General features: G+C 54.8%; 2 protein-coding genes across 4 annotated transcripts in view; one reads left to right on the top strand and one right to left on the bottom strand.

Moving 5' to 3' along the window:
• Positions 1–904, bottom strand: part of SEC14L5 (SEC14 like lipid binding 5) — a 39,341-nt gene extending 38,437 nt beyond the window's left edge. Inside the window, exon 1 of the mRNA XM_032397718.1 lies at positions 650–904. The gene's annotated coding sequence lies outside the window, so the exon portion shown is untranslated. The remainder of the gene's footprint in view (positions 1–649) is intronic.
• Positions 905–3,065: 2,161 nt separating this feature from the next.
• The window catches only part of PPL (periplakin), a 57,096-nt gene continuing 39,528 nt past the window's right edge, over positions 3,066–20,633 (top strand). For 2 of the 3 annotated variants that reach the window (XM_032397738.1, XM_032397737.1), the window contains exon 1: positions 3,066–3,197. In XM_032397738.1, coding sequence (XP_032253629.1) covers positions 3,088–3,197 — 110 coding nt within the window. In that variant the 5' untranslated portion in view covers positions 3,066–3,087. Of the gene's footprint in view, positions 3,198–16,129; positions 16,228–20,633 lie in introns of those variants that run through there. The other variant, XM_032397739.1, reaches the window with a different exon arrangement.

Genomic DNA, 20,633 nt, shown 5'->3' with positions numbered 1-20,633 from the left:
GGGGCAAGCCCAGCCCCTTCAGGTTCCACCCACACATTTCCCCAGCCCTCAAAACAAGGGGGCTGATGTGATCACCAAATTACTCGGAGCCAGGCCCCAAACACCTGCCCTGTCCATTACCCACTGCTCCAGATCACACTCATCCCTCAAAGAGCAATCAGTACCCAAACTTTCCTCGGTCCCCACCCCTTCACACTGAGGCCCGCAGCAGCACCCCTCATTGTCACTCACATGGAAACACACCTTTGCAATTCTTATACTCCCACAATTCATCACCCACCCACGCACCCCACAGCTCGCCACAGACGTCCTGACCCTATAGATCCCCAAGTATCATTGCACCTGCCCTCCCATTTTCCTCCAAGATACCCTGACATACACACACAGTCTTCACTAAATTTCACATGCACTGTCTCTGTAACACACACACAGGCACACATATGCACGACCCACCTCCCACACGGGACTGCCCTTGCACACACATGCAACTTCGCACACACACTCAGCTCCCTGGAGCTCACACCTACCCAACTCCACGCACGCACACAATTCCCCTGGTGCGCACAAACGTCCACACACTCGCACATACACCGGTATGCACATGCACGCACACACGTATGCACTCGCAGGCCCCCACAGCCCTGCTCACCCTCGCCCTCGGAGTCTCCGGGGACGTAGCCCCGGGGGCAGTACGGAGCTGAGTCCTCCAGGGCCCCCAGCGGACGCCTGGCCCGGAGCGCAGCGTCTGGGGCGAGGCCCGACCGCGGCCGCCCAGCCTAGGGCGTCCTGCCTTGCGCTTCCTGGGGCCCGGCCAGCCAGGGAGGGGCCTGCAGGGCGGGAGCGAGACCTGGCTGGCGGGAGTGCTCCAGGACCTGGGACAGCGGAGAATCCGGCCTAGCCCCGCCCCTATCCTGGCCCCGCCCATGCCACCCTGCTTCGGCCCCGCCCAGATTTCCCGGGCCCTGGGCTGGTCCTGCCCTAGCCACGCCCCAGTCTTAGCCCCTCCCTTCCTTTATTTATCCCCCGTTTGACTACGCCCCAGCCCGGCCCTTTCTCCAGATTGGCCACGCCTCAGGTAGGCCCCGCCCCCATACTGGTCCCACCCCAAGACTGCAAGCCTCGAAAATGGCCCAGCCCCGGGAAGAACCCCCCCCAAGGCTCCACCCCCAGTCTAGCTCTGCCCCCACGCAGACCCTTGCCCCGCCCAGCCCCTCCCCTCTCAGTAAGATTTACTTTCATACTCGGATTACCCTGATCGCCTAGTCTCTGAGCCCCGCCCCTTCCCTGGGCTACTCCTAGAGCCATATTGGCTCTGCCCCAAGCCCCACCCATGCATCATTCATTCACTCTGCGTAGGTTTACAGAGCACCTACTAAGTGTCATGTCCTTCCAGGTGCTGGAGAGTCATTAAGTGAACAAAACACAAAAATCCTTGCCCTCCTGGAGCTTACATTCATGGGGGGGCCAGACATTAAACAAATAAGGAAGTAAATAGTATGTGAGATAGTGAAAAATACCAAGGAGAAAAGGTAAGCAGGGAAAGGGTTCAAGAAGTGAACGAAGTGAGGGTACAACTTATTTTATTTTATTTTTTTAAAGATTTTATTTATTTATTTGACAGAGAGAGAGAGAGAACAAGTAGGCAGAGAGGCAGGCAGAGGGAGAGGGAGAAGCAGGCTTCCCGCTGAGCAGGGAGCCCGATACGGGGCTCGATCCCAGGACCCCGGGATCATGACCTGAGCCGAAGGCAGCGGCTTAACCGACTGAGCCACCCAGGCGCTCCGAGGGTACAATTTAAAACAGCATGGACCGGGGCCTCCCTGGGAGGGTGACATTTGGCCATCATCTCCTTTTAGTTCATACCCAAACCCATCTAGCCCTCTCAAGATTCCTAGGGACCCAGCCTCCCTTCCAAAGCCCTCCCTTCTCGCTCCCCTTCTATTCGGCCTGGAAGAGCTAACAAGCTGGCGCTGGACAACCTTGTCTTCCGTGTATTCATTCATTGGACATTTACTGAGCATTTACTATGTGCCAGCACTGGGTGACTTCACCCATTCCCAAAGGGGAATCAGGCAGACACACCTGCCCTCGCGTGGCCCACAGTCCTGGACAGGGAAAGGGTGTGACAATGCTCTGTTTAGCAAATACATAGGCCTTTGCATCCTATGATAACCAGCCCTTGTTTGTTTCCTTTCTAGCATGTGTCACACTCTGTAATCATTTATTCATTCATTTTATTTATCTGTGCGTTATTGACTGTCCCGGGAGACTGTGAGCTCCGTGAGGCAGGGACCATGTCTGCCTTACTCATCTGCTCCCAGGACCCCAGGACCTTACTGGGTACGGGGCACACAGTAGGTGGTCAGCGCATTCTTTCAATTAAAGTTACCAAGAATGGAAATGGAGCGCAAAGTTGCCATCCCTGCCACAAGGTGGCAGCAAACGACAGTCCACGACTCCAGGGTCCGCGCACCAAGGGGAATTATTGCGGGAGATGGGGTCCAGGGATGTTTCCGCTGTACCCGGGGCTCAGCAAGGAAATTCGCCTGCTTGTCCTGGGCGTCAGTGCCGGACCCGTAGTGAGCACTAACACTTAGCTGTTGTTACAGCACGGAAGGCGTTAAATTGGCATTTAGTAACCACAGAGCGGGATGTTCACACCTAGAAAGGTGGGGCGGAACAGTCTGTCCCAAACTCTCCAGCTCCTCAGACTCCTTTCAGCAGAGTGCGTGTTAAAATGCAGATTCCCGGGCACCGCTCAGAGGAGGCTAGGAATCTGCCTGTTCAACAAGTTCCCCAAGTGATTCTTTGAGTGGACACGTCTGGTGGTGCTGGCTGGCAGATCGTGGGGGTCCTTCCAAGCGCTTGCGGATCCTGGAGTGCTGGAACTAAACACCGGCCCAGAGTGGGAGGCGGGGCGCTCACAAGCGGGGGAGGTCCGCTCGCCAGAGCTCCTCCCAGATGTGGGCGTGCTTCCACTCCAATTCACTCCCTTCGGTTCTGGCAGAATCTTGGCTACCTACCCACACACATGTCTCCTTTGCCACAGAAGGTGACAGCTTGGGGGAGCAGAAGCGGGCGTGGGAGATGCAGGGAGCGGGCCAGGAAGAGTCCCAGGAACAGAAGAGAGGCCCTGAGACTGAGGGGGAGGCCTCAGGTTTCCTCGCTACCAGCAGCGTCTCCCCTGCTCCCAACCGGTGAGGATGGGACTCTGGGCCGGGGCGGGGAGCCGGGGGGGGGGGGGGGGGGGGGGGGGGCACAGCCGGGTGGGTTCGGAAAGCTCAAAGTGGAAAATGCAGCCCAAAGTGGAGTGAGAACCTAACTCCCTCCTCCTCCAGCTGGAGGGAAACGAATTAATAATAGCACTGCCCAGCAAGTGTTACCTATTATGAGCACCGTTCTATTACTAATTATTCCTACCATCTATTGAGCACTTACTTGGCACGTACTGTTCCAGACACCGTTCTAAAGCCTTACAAACATTTAATCCTCAAAAACAACCCCTGCAGTGATGAAAATGTTTGGAACTCCATAGAGGTGGTGGTTGCCCAACATTATGAATGCACTCAGTGCCACTGAATTGTACACATCAAAATGGTTAATGTTAAAACGGTTAGTCGTTATGTTATATGATTATCTAAATTTTTTTTAAAAAAAAACCTTTTAAGGGGCGCCTGGGTGGCTCAGTCCTTAAGCGTCTGCCTTCTGCTCGGGTCGTGATCCCAGGGTTCTGGGACTGAGCCCCGCATCGGGCTCCCTGTTCATTGGGGAGCCTGCTTCTTCCTCTCCCACTCCCCCTGCTTGTGTTCCTGCTCTCGCTATCTCTCTCTGTCAAATAAATAAATAAAATCTTAAAAAAAAAATCTTTTAAGATCAAAACTATTCTAATCTTCATTTTAAAGATAAGGTCGCTGGGCGCCTGGGTGGCTCAGTCGGTTAAGCGTCTGCCTTCGGCTCAGGTCATGATCCCAGAGTCCTGGGATCGAGTCCCGCATCGGGCTCCCTGCTCTGTGGGGAGCCTGCTTCTCCCTCTGCTCCCCACTTGTGCTCTCTCTCTCACTATCTCTGTCTCTATCTCTCAAATAAATAAAATCTAAAAAAAAAAAAATTAAAAAATGAAGATAAGGTCACTATGGCACAGAGAGATTGAGTAACTTGCCCAAGGTCACACAGCTACTAAGGAACTCAAACCCAGGACCCTAGTTCTCCAGTGCCGCCTTCTGCCCGGGACTGTAGCTGAATTACCCAGAAGATATGATTTTCCAGCCTGGACTATAAAGATATCCAGGCATTTTGTTCTGGGCTAAGGAGGTACTAGAAGGATGGGCTGAGTCCATGGGATCTCTGGGGGGTGAGAGGTCAGTCCCAGGGGCAGGACCTTCAGCCTCTATCTGCTGCTTCCTACTTGCCCTGCGGAAAGGACCAAGCCAAAGCTGCCGTGTGGTGAGGTAATTTTTGAAGACTCCAGAAACCACCCCCACATCTCTGAATATCTCCCCCACAGATGGGCCCCTACCACAGGAAATTCAACCATTAGCAATGCGTTTATTTGAGTAAAAAAACTGGGCCCAAATGCAGATATCCTCAGAACGCGTCCATCCTGCAGGAAAATGTCCTCAGTTGGATAGCTCAGTATGACACCAAGAAATGATGGGGTAAAGAGGGGGTTGAGAGTGAGAGGATCCAAAGTCCAGACCCTTGTGGGGACACGAGTGGCCCTTGATGTGGGCTCTGGAATACATGAGCGCCCCGGGATGGTGCTGAAGCTAGAGAGGATGGGACGTTTTTTTAATCGTGGTTAATATACATAAAAGTTATCATCTTAACCATTTTTAAGTGTACAATTCAATGGTTTTTTGTATATTCACAAGGTTGCGCAACTGTCTACCACTATCTAGTCCCAGAACATTTTTATCACCCCAAAAGAAAACCAGTATCCATCAAGCAGTCCCTCCTTTCTCCCTCTCCCAGCCCCTGGCAACCTCCAATCTGCTTTCTACACCGCGTCTCATTTGTCCTAGGGCTGCCTCTAAGTCCCTGCCCCTTCTCAGAGCGCAGCTCAGGAACCTCCCGGATGTGGGAATCTCGAGGGCCACAGGGGTCCTTGGCAGGGTGGCTACGTACGGGTGTGCAGGTCGTAACCTGCCATTGGGCAGCATCGATGGAACAAGAGGCTGAGCCTGGGGGGGCCTGATCCAGGAGGCTGCACAGCCAGGCACTGCGCACCTAGACCCCCAGGCCACACCCAGGTCTAGGCACTTCCGCACAAGCTTTGGGACTCCACCAGGCGCTGCAGGTGGGATCAGGGTCCAAAGGTGAGTAAAAGGCTGTCTGAGCCCCAGGAGCTCTCAGGAGGGAAGAGAGAGGGAGCAAAGGTAGGGTGCACCGGGAGTCAGTGTGGCGCTTGGGAGGGGGCTGGGAGGCAGAGTGGTGAGCAGTGGGTGCTAGAGTCAGGTCCGCCTGGGTGCGAATTCTGGTCCTGCCACCTTGTAGTGTCCCTGCAGTGTATATGGCCACAGTGTCTCCTCCTTTAAAATGGGAATAACTTGGATATTGTCCAGCCTTAAAAAGGAAGAGGGTTCCGCCACATGCTACAATATGGATGAATCTTGAAGACATTGTGCTCCGTGGAAGAAGCCAGTCACAGAAGGACAAATATTGTTTGATTCCAATTATATGAAGGACCTAGAGTGGTCAAATTCATAGAGACAGAAAGTGGAAGGGTGGGTACGGGGGGAGGGGAGGGGAAATGGGGAGTTAATGTTTAATGGGGACGGAGTTTCAGTTCTGCAAGATGAGAAAGAAGGTTGTGGGGACGGATGGTGGTGAGGATTGCACAACATCGTGAATGTACTTGATGCCACTGAACTATATGCTTAAAAATGGTTAAAATGGTAAGGTTTTTTTTTTCCCCAAGTTTTAATCTTAATTCCAGTTAGTAAAATATAAGTTTTATATTATGTATATCTGACCATAATAATTCAAGAAATCACGTTGGGAAAATTTTTTTTTAAATGGGTAAATAGTGCCAGCTAGGAGAGAGGGATTGTTTTCCAGGGGACTTCTAGGAGAGGGTGACATTTGAGATGGTGCAGTGGAGGAAAGTGATGACTCTGCTTTATTAAGACATAATTCTCACACCATACAGTACACCCACATACAGTGTGTGAGCCAGTGCTGTTTAGTATATTCGCAGAATGGTGCAACCACCACCACCAATTTTTTGAACATTTTCATCCCCCCAAAAAGAAACCCCGTAACCTTTAGCAGTCCCTCCCCGTGTGTCCCCCAACCCCTGGCACCCACTGATTTGCTTTCTGTCTCTATGGATTTACCTAGTCTGGACATGTCATATCAATGGAATCACACGCAACGTGGCCTTTCGTGACTGGCTTCTCTCACTGAGCATCGTGTCTCCGAGGTTCCTCCATGTTCCCCCAGCCCCTGCTCTCCTGCTTTCACCCATGACCTTCCTCAATGCCCCAAGTTACCTTGATGGCAGCACAGAGTCCCCCCCCACCTTGGGACAGGGAGGAAGGAACCTCGCGTATTAATTTCCTACTAATGCTCTAGTGGCCTTAAAAAAAAAAAAAACCCATGCATTTATTATCTGACAATTCTGGAGATCAAAAATGTGAAATCAGCCTCACTGGGCTAAAGTCAGAGTGTCAGCAGGGTTCGCTCCCTCTGGAACCTCTGAAGGGAGAATCCATTTCCGTGCCTTTTCCAGTGTCTAGAGCCTGCCTGCATTCCTTGGCTTGTGGCCCCTGCCTGCATCATCAGATCTCATCTCTCCATCTCTAGCTGTGCTGGTCACTGCATGGCCTTCTTTTCTCAGTGTGTCTCCATGTTGCAAATCTCCTTCTGCCTTTTTCTTATAAGGACACCTGTCATTGGATGCAGGGCCCACCCTAAATCCAGGACAATCTCATCCTGAGATCCTTAACTTATTTGCATCTAGAAAGAAACTTTTTCCAAATAAGGTCACATTCCTAGATTGCAGGGGGTTAGAACTTGGACTTACCTTTTTTGGGGGGGCCCCCATTAGCCCACTGCAGGGCCCACCTGTGGTTGTACCTTGGGTTGGTTGGCCTCCTCCTGGTGCATTCTCCCTCTTGCCCCTGCTTCCCTGGCCTGGGGTCACTGCAAAAACAAAGTCCCTGTACCCAAGCTCAATGCTTAGAGGGACCAGAACCAGGACAGCTATGGCCTCTAACTCCTCTGGGTTGGAAAGAGGAGTGCGTTTCCCTTGCCTTTCAGCAAATTAGATGTGACCCTAACCCCCCATCCTAAGTTCCTCTGGAACAGTGTAGGTGGGAGCAGGGATGGGCAGAGGGAGAGGTGGGATCTGAGAGAGGTTGGACCATGGTGCTGGAGCTGGGCACTCCCAATATTAAGGGATCAGTCCAGGTCATGATTCTGCCCACCACACTGGGGTCAGACCAAGATGCTGGGCAGGTAGGAGGTTGGCCACAGGGACCAAAACCTACGCTTGGCCCCATTAACAGAGCAGACCCCAGGGGACACCCCCACACACCCAGCTCAGTCCCTGAGGCCCCAGCTGCCCCTGCCTGGGGGGAGAGGCCAGGGTCCTGGGCGGTCCACTTCTCCTCTATGCCTGGGTCCAATCTGACTTTCCCAAGTCACTCGAAGCAATTACCACCAACCACATGCAGCTGTTTAAATTTAAATTAATCACATGGATATTAACATATCATATATTTATATAAATAATAATAAAAATGAACAATAAATTTAAAAATTCACTTGCACTAGCCTCATTTCAAGTGCTCAACAGCCGCATGGGGCTTTTGCCTCCCACGTACACGGAATATTCCCAGCATCTAAGGAAGTGCCATCGGACAGGGCTTCTCCAGACTCGCCCCTAGACCAGCAGAGGCTGGGCCCTTTCTGGAGAACAGGATGGACTGAACAGGGGCGGGGGCGAAAGAGGGGGTGTTTGTCCAGAGCCAAACTGGTGTTGACTCATCAGTCCCGGGGCCCAAGCCCAGGCAAGGGATTAAGCCTGAGCCAGTGACCAGAGAATGGCCTGGGAGGGCAGCGCATGGGGGCTTGGCCACCCAGGTCTCTGGCAGGAATGTTTGACCTCAGCAGAGAGAATGGACAAAAGGCCCAGGCAGACCCAGACCTAGGCAAGCAGAAGGGATACAGGGGCAGCTCTATTTTACATCACAAATGGCGAAAATGCAATATGCAGTGGTGGGTCACTTCTTTTTTTTCACTTAATACCCCAGTGCTTCCTTCCTTGTGAGGCCTACAAACCCCCCATGTGTCCATCCCCTTTCACCCAATGTCGGATGTCTGTCTCAGCATTTATCAGCCACACATACCCCTTGGTGGGCATTTAAGTTATTTTGTTTCTTTAAAATGTGTTGTCTGTCTGCTTTTCTATCTCTTTCCCTTCTCAGGCTGGGAATATGTGGGTTGTATCTCGTTAGCTGCTGTAACCCCAGGGCTGAGCATACAGTAGGGGCCCAATAAATGGATGGGTGAATGTGTGGGAGGCACTGTGGAGGCAAGAAGATCCTCCCCTGAGGGGTTAGGGGGAGCCTGATTCCTGTGGAAATGTCAGTGATGTTTGGGAGTATGATGAGGGAACTAGGGTCCCTCACTTGCCTCCCTCCCCTTCCTTGCCAGGGCGCCGACCACCCTCAGCCTCGGGTCTGACTGCTTTCCTCACAGTGTCTCCAGGCCCCTGCTCCATGACTTTGTCTGCCTGGGGTGCTCCATTGCTGGGGACCCAGGACAGGTGCCATCATCCACCCACAGGTGGCATTAAACTCACCATCCCCCAACCCCACCTCTCTGCAGCAAGCTCCCTGAGGGCAGAAATCTGTGTCTGTTGTGCTCAGCCTTTTATCCCGAGTGCCTAAAACAGGCCTTGTCACATAGTAGGTACTCAATAAATATTTAATGAATGAATGAATGAATGAATGAACACCTTCTCTTCACCATGGTTCTGACTCAGGACCTACTAGCCTTTGGTCAGTTCTCCTGGACCTTCCCTGGGACCACTATCATGCATTGACCCTCCTGTTCATTCATTCAGCAGTGACATTGAGCGCCTACTCTGTGCCAGGCACCTGGCTGAATGGGGGCAGACATGGGGACAAGGGCGCTAGCTCAGACTGCATGGATGTTGAGGGTTTTTTTTTAATATTTTAAAGATTTATTTATTTATCTTAGAGACTGAGAGAGCATGAGTGGGGGTAGGGGCAGAGGGAGAGGGAGACAAGCAGACTCCCTGCTGAGCGGGGAGCCCAACGCGGGGCTTGGTCCCAGGACCCTGCGATCATGACCTGAGCCGAGATCAAGAGTCGGACGCTCAACTGTCTGAGCCCCCCAGGCGCCCCAGATTGCAGAGTTTAAATCCTGAGTCCTCTCCTGACCACCTTGAGCAGACTCTTAATGTCTTGGAGCCTCAGTTTCCACATCTGAAAAATGAGGAGAGGAGGAGGGCCAGTTCATCATCTTTGTTGTGGTCATGGTTTCACCGTCGGGTGCTGATGTCAAACCCATTGGATGGTACACTTTATTTTTTTTTAAGATTTTATTTATTTGAGAGAGAGAGAGATAGAGAGAGAGAGCATAAGTGGGGAGGAGAGGGAGAAGCAGGCTCCTCACTGAGCGGGGAGCCCAACGTGGGGCTCAATCCCAGGACCCTAGGATCATGACCTGAGCCGAAGGCAGATGCTTAACTGACTGACTGTACCCCTGGATGGTACACTTAAAGATGTACCCTTTGTTATATGTCCGTCACACCTCAATCAAGCTGGAATCCATAGGCCAAGCACATAGCACAGGGCCTAGCACATAGTAAATGTTCAGCAGAGGTGGGATTGTTTGTCATTATAACATGTCTTACTTCACAGAATCCTTTCAAGACCCTATGGAACAGGTGTCAGAGTATTCCCATTTTGCAGGTGGAGAAGCTGAGGTTCAGAGAAGTGAAGACATTTCCTCAGGGTCACATAGCTAGGAAACAGAGGAGCTAGGATTTGACATCCTAACTCACTGGCTCTTCCCCTATTTACAAATGGGGAAACTGAGGTTCAGAGAGGTTAAGCCACTTGCCTAAGATCACACAGCTGGGTACATGGCAGAATCAGGATTCAAACCCAGGTTGGCTTCAAGCTAAAACCTAATTTGATTCTGCCCCCTGTGGCCTAGCTTGCCCATCACTCAGGCCTCCAGGCTCTGGAGGGAATAGTGTTCTGACCTTCTGACCTGGGCCATCCCCAGGGGCTGCCACACCCTGGACACTGGCCCCAGAAATGCAGCCCTACCGGTCTGCGCAGTGTGAGCCCTGGCAGGGCCCCACAAGGCGGGGTGGGAGGAAGAAAGGTTGGGCATTTAGGGGAGGACAGGAGATTTGGGGTAGGGTTGGGCAGCCTGTCCTGCGGGGATCCCAGGCCTGGCAGAGCCTGTCCGGTCCCACCCAGCTCCGCTCTCTGCCCTGACAGTGTGACCTCCTCACTGGGAGGCCCTTCTGGCCTGGCTGAGAGGCCCAGGGATGGGCTTAGAATGAGGTGTCCAGAGAGAGGGAGCAGGTTGTACTGGAAAGCAATCCAGGGTTCAAGATGAGGCCTGGATCTGCCAGATGGACTGATGTGCTAGTAGGGCTGGGTCAGAGTGGGTGAGGCAGGGTCTGAGAGTGCCCCCTGCAGAGCTGAGGGTTAACCCCTCAGTGGCTGGGCCCGGGGGAAGGGCGAGGGCTGCCAGGGGCACCAGGGCCTCAGAGTGGCCACTATTCAATAGTTTGACAACAGACACAGCTGTGAGATACACCCCTGCATCCAGAGGGCACTGGCAGGAGGGTCCTCTGAGCAGCAGCTCTCTGGGAGGGCGGCAGGGCGGCGCTGCCTGGCAGGCAGTGCGGAGATGGCCAGGATGGGGCAGCCTGCCAGGGGCCCCCAGTGGGTAGCGCCCCGAGGCACATTCTTGGGGGATGACTCAGGGGCACGCAGGGTGGTTGACTAACCATGGACCCTTTCCTCCCCCCGCTGCCAGGGTCCAGCCTCCCGTCTGGCCCCAGGGGTGTTGTGGGGAGCTCACCAGGCCCCCAGCCCAGGACTGAGTGTGAGTCAGCCCAGCTGGGCTGGAGAGCCAGCATGATTTTTCCATCCCTTGCATTGTTCTGCAAGAAAAGTAAATACATGTTACAAAACCCAGGGTGAAGCTGGGCCAGTCCCCTCCTGTCCCCTTGAAGAGTGGGGAAGAGAGGGGCCTCCATGCCAGGTGCCTGGCACATCATGCCACAACTGACTTTTCCCCATTTTACAGATGGGGAAACCCAGATCCCAAAAGGTTAAGCCACCCCCTCGAGGGCACACAGGTGGGTGCGTGGCTGAGCCAGGATTCAGACCCAGGGGGGCTTCAAGCTAAAGCCTGTGGGCTCTTTCCCGGGGGGTGCAGACAGGGCCTGAGCATGTACCGCATCAGTCTGTGTTTCTCAGGGTGGTCCAGAGTGTGCTTCTCAAGGTGGCCTCAGCAACCAGGGGGGAGGGGTTTGTTAACGTGCAGACTCCTGGGCCCTTCCAGACCCACCCAACCAGGGGACTCTAGAGTCTGCATTTTTAAAGGTTCCTCAGGTGGGGTGTGAAGTCACACAATTGGAGACAGGAGATGGCTGTCCACAGGAGGATGAGAGGAGAAGGCGCTGTGGTTAGGAACAGGCTGCTGGTCCCACACACACCTCTCTCTGGGGCTGGGAGAATGCTGCCCTTCTTGTTCCAAACTGGTTCACAGAAACACCCCAAGCCAGTGAGTGAGTGAGCACCTCTCCAACTGCTGGGGAAAAAAATGACAGCAAACAAGGAGGGTGTGGGTGACCCTTCAGAAGGCGGTGGCCTCCTGGGAGTCAGCAGCCTGGCCCCACTGCAGAGAAGGGACAGGGTTCAGGGACCGAGGGTGGCCTGGTTGCCAGGGCACTAGAAGGCCCTGCAGGTGCCATCTCCGTGGGTTTAACCATTGAGCAAACCCCAGGAAAGCAAACACCCTCCCCCGAACCTCCACCCCCAGTCGACCAGGGGATGAGTCACTTGGCATAAGAGGGCTCCGCGGAACCAAACAAATCCCATCTGCCCAGAGGAGGATGCATGGGGCCAGAACACAGCTCCCACCCCATCCGGCCTGCCCACAGACGAGTGTCGTGCACACGTGTGTACGCACACAAAGCCACACCAGCTCCAAGTCCAGATTTTAGAGAACAGAGCAGGGAGGGATGGTAAAGCACAGCCCAAATTCCTCCCTGAATTTGCTAATTCTCCCCAGCTGAGTCAGTGGGAGGCTGGGAGGGTGGAGGTGGGTGGGGGTCCGAGCTCAGGGCTGGAGCCGAATAACCCAGGAAACAGCCCCGCTGGGCCCTGGGCCTCTCAGGGCCTCAGTGCCCCTCCCTGGAACATGAGATAAGAGAGCTTTGGCCCAGGTGGGGAGGGCTGGCCTGCTTCACCCAGTGGGGGTCCTCGGGGAGAACCAATCAGCTGAGGCATGTTGGGCACATGCCCTGTTGCCTGGCACGGAGTCCGTCCTCCATAAACGAGAAATGCCATGAATATCATCAGTGTCATGACTGTCATCAGCAGCCGAGCTACAAGCAGGCTAACCTGGAAGTCTCTAGCCTGGTTTCCTTCCCAAAGCCAAACATCACCTCTATTTGTTTGTTTGTTTGTTTGAGAGGGGGCAAGTGAGCAAGCAGGGGGAGGGGCAGAGGGGGTAGGAGAGAGAGAATTCCAAGCAGACTCTGCACCAAACTTGGAGCCTGGCATGGGGCTCTACCCCACGACCCATGAGATCATGACCTGAGCCAAAACAAAGAGCCAGACCCTCAACTGACTGAGCCACCCAGGCATCCCCGACCATCACTTTTGTAAGTGGTGTGGGGAAAGAAGATTTGGAAATTGGGAGAAATCCAGAGTTTTGACACAGTTTGGAGTTCCTGTGACTGCTTTTACCCCTCAGCCCCACAAGCCCCCAGCTACAGACTTAACCCCCTCCCATTTGTTGAGCCATCACTAACTGCAGGGGGCATGCTAAGTGCTTCACACATGGGTGGGCTCACCTTCTGTGGTTGAAGTTATTGTTGTGTGCCCATTTCACAGATGAGGACAACTGAGGCCAAGAGGGGCAAGATGACTTGCCCATGTCCACACAGGGGAAAGGGACCAAGCGAGGACTCCAACCCAGGTCTCCCAGGCTGCTCCTCCCATCTTTGGAGCCCTGATAAGGCTCTTCTTCCCAGACTCATCCAGGTGGGCTTTGTAGTTGTATCTTTGTCTCAGCTCTTAGACCATCAGCAACTTGAGGGTAGAGTGGCTTCAGCACAGATTCTTCTATTCCCCAAGTTTCATGTCTTTCATAATCTTTACCCACCATTATTTCCCAGGCCAGTAAGAAAGTCCAACGAGGAAGGAGGTTATTACCATAGAGTGTGGTGGGTGCTGATAGAGGGGCACACAGTGGGGATTGGTGGGGGGCGGGCAGTGGAGGGGACAGCAGGGGAGGCACTGGGAAGAGGAAATGCCAGACTTGGTTCATTTTTTTAAAAAAGATTTTATTTATTTATTTGGCAGAGAGACACAGCGAGAGAGGGAACACAAGCAGGGGGAGTGGGAGAGGGAGAAGCAGGCTTCCCTCTGAGCAGGGAGCCCAATGCAGGGCCAGATCCCAGGACCCTGAGATCATGACCTGAGCCGAAGGCAGACGCTTAATGACTGAGCCACCCTGGCGCCCTGAGACTTGGGTCATTTTTACACAAGTTTTTAAAAAGCAACTAAAAAGGCAATTCATGCACATATAAAAGATAAAATCAAGAGATTTAAAAAAAAATAAAAATAGATAAAAAAATAAACTCCAAATACTGTAAAAGGGTATACAATGAAAATTCAGATTTTTCTCTTGTCCCTTCTGAGGAGACTCACAGCTAACAGTTTCTTGTGGATCCTTCCAGAAGCTTTCTGTGCATATACACATGTATATTCTCTCCCTTGTACTTCTGGTGCCTGACCACGTGTGTCCACATCTGCCCCTCATTCATTTCCAGCTGCATGGTCTCCTAGTGTGGATGCACAGTGGTTACTTAACCACTGTCTCCCCATGGCCATCAGCTTGTCTCCAGGGCTGTCTCCATAGCAACAGTGCTGCCACGAACATCCCCTAAAGCATGCTTATCTCCCATGTAAGAGTCCCCTGTAGGGATAGGTAAGGAGAAGTAAGAAAAGGGTTTCCAGGCAGAGTTGCCGCATGGGCAAAAGCAGAGGGATCAACAAGGTACCTTCCTGTGCCCCTGGCTATGGCCCACTTGGGGTTGTGGGTGGGTAAGCTCTCTGCGGAGCTCGGGTTCTGCAGGCCCCAGGTTCCCTCTCCCCCCACAGTTGATATCTGTTCCCAATGTCAGCAGGCTGGACTTGAGTCCCTTTGTGCCCTCCAGGCCCCATCCCTTAAGAGAAAGGCACCTTTGCTGTATTTTGTTTTTCCCCTTTTCTTATCATTGTAGCGGAACCAAGCAGCCAAAGCTGGGAGAAGGTTAGTATCTGCTGAATGAGTGAATGAAGGAACACACTGAAAGCAATAGGCCCTCCCCAAGAAAAATGTACATATGGACACACATTTTGAAAGAGGCTATCAGGATTCACAGACCCCCTGAAGTTCACCCACAGATGCCTCATTAAGAATAATATTTTCCTAGAGTCTCTGTAACACTTTGAAACTGAAGTCCTTTGGTGGCAGGGACAAGAGATGGTCTAAAGGACGCTGTGTCTCTCAGATGCTCCAGGGTCCAGGGGCAGTAAAAGCCTTTGGGAATCAATTTCCATAGCACTGTCTTTATTTTATAAATAAAAACATGTGGGGAAGGGACTGGCCTGAGGACTTGGGATCCTCAGCAGGGGGCTCCTGCCTCCCTCCCCTGCAGACCTCATTGCTCCTCCTTTCCCGCTAGGCTCAGACCCCACCTCCACTCCCCTCTAAAGTGGCACTGAACCTTCCCAGCTGTCCGGGCCCCATTTGGGCTCACTGCCAGACTCGGTTTACTGCCTGTTCCACTGCAGCCTTCTCGACTGGTACACACCTAACACCGGGTGCACAGTGGCCCACTGTCTAACCCAGGGACACCGTGGCACACAATTTAACCTGGGCACATGTTGGCAGAATTCTGTAACATGGCGATTTTGAACGAGAATCCAGCCGCTTTTGTGACCAGCCATGAAGTATTTCTATCATGCCAGGGCCTGGAGTTATTAGTTTCAAAGGATTTTTTTGTCTGCCCTAGATAGCCCACTTCCTGCACATTTGGGCCAGACACTGTGCTAAGTACTTTGTGTGAATTCTCAACAGGACTCTCCTCCTAACCCTTGGGGCTGTGGGCAGTTGTTATCACTGTTTGACAAATAAGGAAACTGAGGCTGGGAGCGGTAAGACGTCTTGCCAGGTGTCAGCTGCGGCTGAGGTCGGGGATGTGAATCAGGCAGGCGCGCTCCACAACCTCTTTTCTCAATTGCCATTGGCACTGCTACCACCTGAATGTAATTCACCAGCTAGCCAAGGCCCAGAGACCCGTCTGGTCCCAGCCACACCTGGCTGGGGGGTACCCACCTGGGTGTGAGCCAAGGAGATGGGAGCGCGGCGCGCGAGGGGCAGCGGAGAGCCAGGTGAGGGCCCTCAGCCAGGGGGCGCGCCAGGCCCGAGGGAGGGGGGGTTGAGTGTGGGGCTGGGTATGCCCGGGCCTGTGCGCCCCCGCCCACCTGCCAGACACTAGAGTGCGGGGGCCGGGGAGGGTGGGCGGTGTCCCGACAGGTCCCCGTGTGCCAACCCCAGCCCAGGCTGGGCGCTCCGCTCGCTCGTACCAGGCCTAGGGCGCGCGCCCAAGGGGCCTGGAAGCCCCGCCCGCCCGGTGGCCCCTCCTCCGGGAAGGTAAGCACCACCTTCTCCGGGAGCCGCCCGGAGAGCCAGAGGCCCGCGGGCGCCCCGCCCCCCGTGGGTAGTGACCGGTCGCCGCAGTCGCCGCGCCGCACTAGGGGTTTCTGCGCCACCGCTCGCTCACCTGCGTCCGCTGCCTGCCCCTCGGTGCGCGCCGGGCCCGCCCGCCTCCCACTGCCAGCCCGGCGCCGCGACCCGCCGCCCCCGCCCGCGCACTCCGAACGCCACCATGAACTCGCTCTTCAGGAAGAGAAACAAAGGCAAATACAGCCCCACCGTGCAGACCCGGAGGTGAGCAGGCGCTGCACGCCGCGCCCGGGACGCCCGCGGGAAACCAGCGCGCTGAGGGGCGCCCTAGGCTGGGAAGCACAGCCCCGAGCGTTGGGGGAACGGCCTGGCCCGGAGAGCTGCAGGGGGCCCCCCCGAAAGCGTGGCCAAGGGGGCGGGGAGCTGAGCCGGTAGTGCGCCGCAGGCGGGAATGCGGCTCCCGAGGGACACCCTTGAGCTGGCAAGCCCTGCCGGGGTGGGAATGGGGACGGGCTGGGGGGCGCCCGAGGAAAAACATGATACTTGGCACCGGAGAGTTGTAGGAACTCAGGGAGCATTAACTTGGTACAGGGAACTTCTGTGTCTCAGGGTCGCCCTTGCGCCGGGGATTCTCCTGAGACGGGAAGCACCGCAGGGGTGGACAGTGGTGTGTCGGGAGGACGCTACACCCAAGGCGGGGGCACCGCAGGGGACTCAGGAAGTTTCGTCCAGAGGCTCACGGGGGGAACGGAGATTGAGCTGGGCGGGGGAGGCGGCGCTCGCCAGCGCGTCTTGGAGAGCGCGCAGGTGCTCCTGGCTCGGTGGGGCTAGAGGTGGGGGTGGTGCGCGGCGGGGCGGTGGTCTGTGTGCCACCTGCCGCAGCGGTTCCCGGGAGCTGCCACCCTGCCCTCCAGAGCTTCACCAAGAAAAACCCGTGGGGGGGGGGTCAGTGGGGGTTGGTGGGTGGGGGCACAGGCTGAGGCACCCCCCTTTTCCCATGCCAGGGTTTGCGCGTGGCCGGGCGTCATCGGAGCCTCCTTCTCGCTGCATGACTTCCCAAGGGTGTGCCCCACCCCCCAGTCCAGAAACTGGCGGCGTCTCTGAGCCTCAGGTTCCCAGGGCGGCCTGGGAAGGGAATGACATGTCTTGATGTGTTTGCGTTGAGACGGCAGCCCACGTCCGTTTTGATAAGCCTAATGTATTCATTTAATAACCGGTTTAGGGAAGCCTCTTGGAGATGCTGAGATTGAGGGAAGGGGTGGGACTTTGACCCTTGCAAGTATGAGGTGGGGGCTCCTGGCTAGGAGGGTGCACTTTACCAAGCTTCATTCAGGTGGGAGACAGGGCGAATTGCAGTGTCCACCTGCCTGGCAGTATCCACCCTAACATGCCCCCACCTCACCGTGATCCTCACTCCCATCCAGGCCCAGAAGAAGGTGAGGAGACTCTGCCTGGGCACTCCATTACTGTGAGTGCCAGCTTTTTCAGAAACTGCACCACCCTGTGATTTAAGGGTCCCCCATCTCTCCTTTGGACTGTTTCAAGCTCAGAGGCATTTATTTTCCCCTCCATAGTACCCCCGCCCCCAGCCTCCCCAGGCTTTCACAACCCCAGAGATTGGGCAGGGCCCTGTATGCTGTTCCTCTGTGGCTGAGTCCAGCTGGCTCTCAAACCTAGCTGGGGTCCTGTCCAGTCCCTGAGCTGTTCCCTGGAGCATTGCACAATCGCATACTCTGTGCCAGCCACAGAGGACTGTTCTGTTCTCCCCCCACCAAGACTTGGGCCCCTCCAGTTCTTCACACATGCACACACCCACACACCAGGAGATGGGCCAGGCCTCACCCTGCCCTCTGCCTCCCCCATTTCTCCAGACCCTAATTCCTCCAGCTCTCTGTCTGGTCCCCCTAATAGAAGGTTGGACCTAACAAGGTTATGATGAAATCATACATGCTGGGAGGGTCTTAGCTTTCCCAACAGAGGATAGGAAGGAAGGACTTCCCATCCTTTATAGCTGCGTAGACTCCAAGGGCCTGGGGTGACAAGGACTCGGTGTCCTACCCCTCTCCTGTCCCCTTTCCCTTCCCTGCATACTTCTGGCCCAAGGCAGCCACCATCTGCTGTTTGCTGACAGCCATTGATCTCAGATCTCAGCTTTGAGGTTTCTTCCTCCAGGAAGCCTTCCCGATTCTCTCCCCCAGGATGGGATGAGAGACTCTTCCTTTGGGCTCTATGGCCTGGCACAGACAGCTCTGAGTAGGGGCCGGGTGCTTCCCTCCCTGATCTCACCAGACCAGTGCATCCCTCTGCCCCTTCCCCTCGGTGGGGACAAGTTCATGGACTGGGTTGTGGGCTGGGGGACAGCCTCTTGCCCCATTCTCTAAACAAGAATCTTCTGAGGGTCACCTGGTGCCTAGCACTGTCCTTGTAGCTCTAAGATGTGGTCACGGGTCATGGGGGCACTGACCCTCAATCATTCACCCTGAGTTTTTGGGGGGCCCCCTTTGTCTGAGGGAGGGTGGGGTTGCCAGGGAGATAAAGCATGGCAAGGTGAGTGGGAGCTCCGATCCCGAGAGCAGAATGCCTCACTTCTGAACCCGGCTTTGCCACAGCTGCTGTAGACAGGTCAGGGAACCGCTCTGAGCCTCAGCTTCCTCATCCCCAAAGCAGGGATGGTGTGAATACATGTCTCCAGCCTGAGGTCCTGGGGGGAGCAAATGTGACAATGGACAGAATGCCCCTAGCACACAGGAAGTACCCAGACATGGGTCAGCAGCACCGTCTTCAGCGGAGGGTACCCAGGACCCAGAAGCCAGGCAGCCACAGAAGAGCTCTCGTGGAGAAAACTGCCCCTCCCTGTTTGTCCACTTTTTAGCATCTGAAACTGGGGAGGGCCGGGACAGGTGAACCCCGCTGCTCCTGTCACCCTGGTTCCTAATAACAGGTGTGGGAGCTCATGTTCACACCTGAGCTAATGACAGGGTCAGGCCTGACGGTGCAGGTCACTGAGGATGAACATGGGCATCCAGCCCAGCAGGGAAGGTCTGGAGGGGACCTGCTCCCACCGTCCTGAACCCTGAACTGTGGCTGATAGTGCAGCCCCTACCAGCTGCCCCTTCTTGGTTATGCAACCCAGGGCGAGCTGCTTGGCCTCTGAGTCAGTGTTTCCTCCAACTGTAGAATGGGCATAAGCATAGTTCCTGCTGGATGATATTGTTGGCATGAAGATGAAATGAAATAACACAGGGAAAGAGTTGAGAGTTTTAGGAGGCCTCAATCTACGGTCGCTATGATGATTATAACTATTGAACAAATGCAGATAAGGCACCTACCACGTGCCTGGGATTGAACTGGATGCCGATGGACAGGCTGTGCACTGCACAACTCAAGGGCTGCCGTTCCCGGGGAGTGGAGGAGACATTGACAATCTCCTTGTACTTGATGGAGTTATGCTTAACTACTAGTGCGGTTACAGGACTGTTTCCTGGCGGTGGGACGTAGAGCTGGATAGACGAGGTCTCTAGCCCATCGGCTCTGGTGCCCCTGACTGGTCTGAAGTAAGAGCTGTCAGGGTTAGGGTGGAGACCTAGGAGATCAGGCAGGACTTCCTGGGGAGGTGTCCGACCTGTCATGGGGAGGAGTGGAATGATTAAAATCCAGCTGTGGAGTTAGACTGAATTCTGCCTCCTTTTGATTTTGGCAAAGAAATTTGGCCTCACAGAGCCTCAGCTTCCTCATCTGTAAAATGGGACTAATTTTGCCCCTCCACCCAGACCTGGGTCCCAGTAAGCACCCAGTAGCCTGGCCTCACCTCTCAACCTCACCTGGGTTGCATCCTGCCAAGAATCGCCCTGTCTTAATGAGGAGGACCCTGTGTGGGAGGTGGGGCCCAAGGCTTTAAGGGCTGGTGAAAGGGGTGCCTGCCCTTCTGGAAGCCAGCTAGGGTACCCTGAGCCTCTTGCTGGTTAAGAGCACAGAGTCTGATGTCAGCCGGGTGTGAGTTCAAGCCCTCACTTTGCCCCTCCTGACTGTGTGACCTTGGGCATGTCTCTTAACATCTCTGAGTCTTAGATTCTTCATCTGTGAAATGGGAGTGATGATAGCAACCCCCAGCTGGTGAGGTTGCTGGGTGCGCAGCCCCAGACCCGGCTCACAGTGAGTGCTCGGTTAACTCCAGCAGCCAGTACCAGTAAGCGCACACTATTAAGGGTAAGGATAGTGTTAAGCCCAGAGGTGACCAGGCAGCTGGTCTCCTCTTCCCGGGTGGGGCAGGAGATCAGCTGACTCTCATCCATTCACCTCAACATTCATGGGGCGCCCACCTCAAGTAGATCCACGGAGACACACCTGCACACATTGATCAGTGACAGCTGGAAAGCCTGAACAATTTGGGGAGGGTTCTGTCAGCAAAGCCCCCCTCCAACCACATGGGTGACTTGTACTGGAGTGATCCAGCCATTTCTCAAGCACCTACTGTGTGCCCAGCATGGCCATGGGTGGGTGTTAGGGCGCCTCATTCTGACACCGTGCCAGCCAGGCTGGTGTTGGTGTCTCATTTCACAGACGGTAACACTGAGGCCAAGAGTAAAGCCAGTCACCTTGGGCGCATAGCTCACAGGTGGCCGATGCTGGTGGCCCAGGAGCCCCTGGAAAGGGAGAGTAGGTCGTGTCCG

The sequence above is a fragment of the Phoca vitulina genome, unplaced genomic scaffold, assembly GCF_004348235.1.
Source record: "Phoca vitulina isolate PV1807 unplaced genomic scaffold, GSC_HSeal_1.0 scaffold102, whole genome shotgun sequence".
NCBI classification, from domain to species: Eukaryota; Metazoa; Chordata; class Mammalia; order Carnivora; family Phocidae; genus Phoca; species Phoca vitulina.
This window is presented reverse-complemented; position numbering and strand designations above follow the sequence as displayed.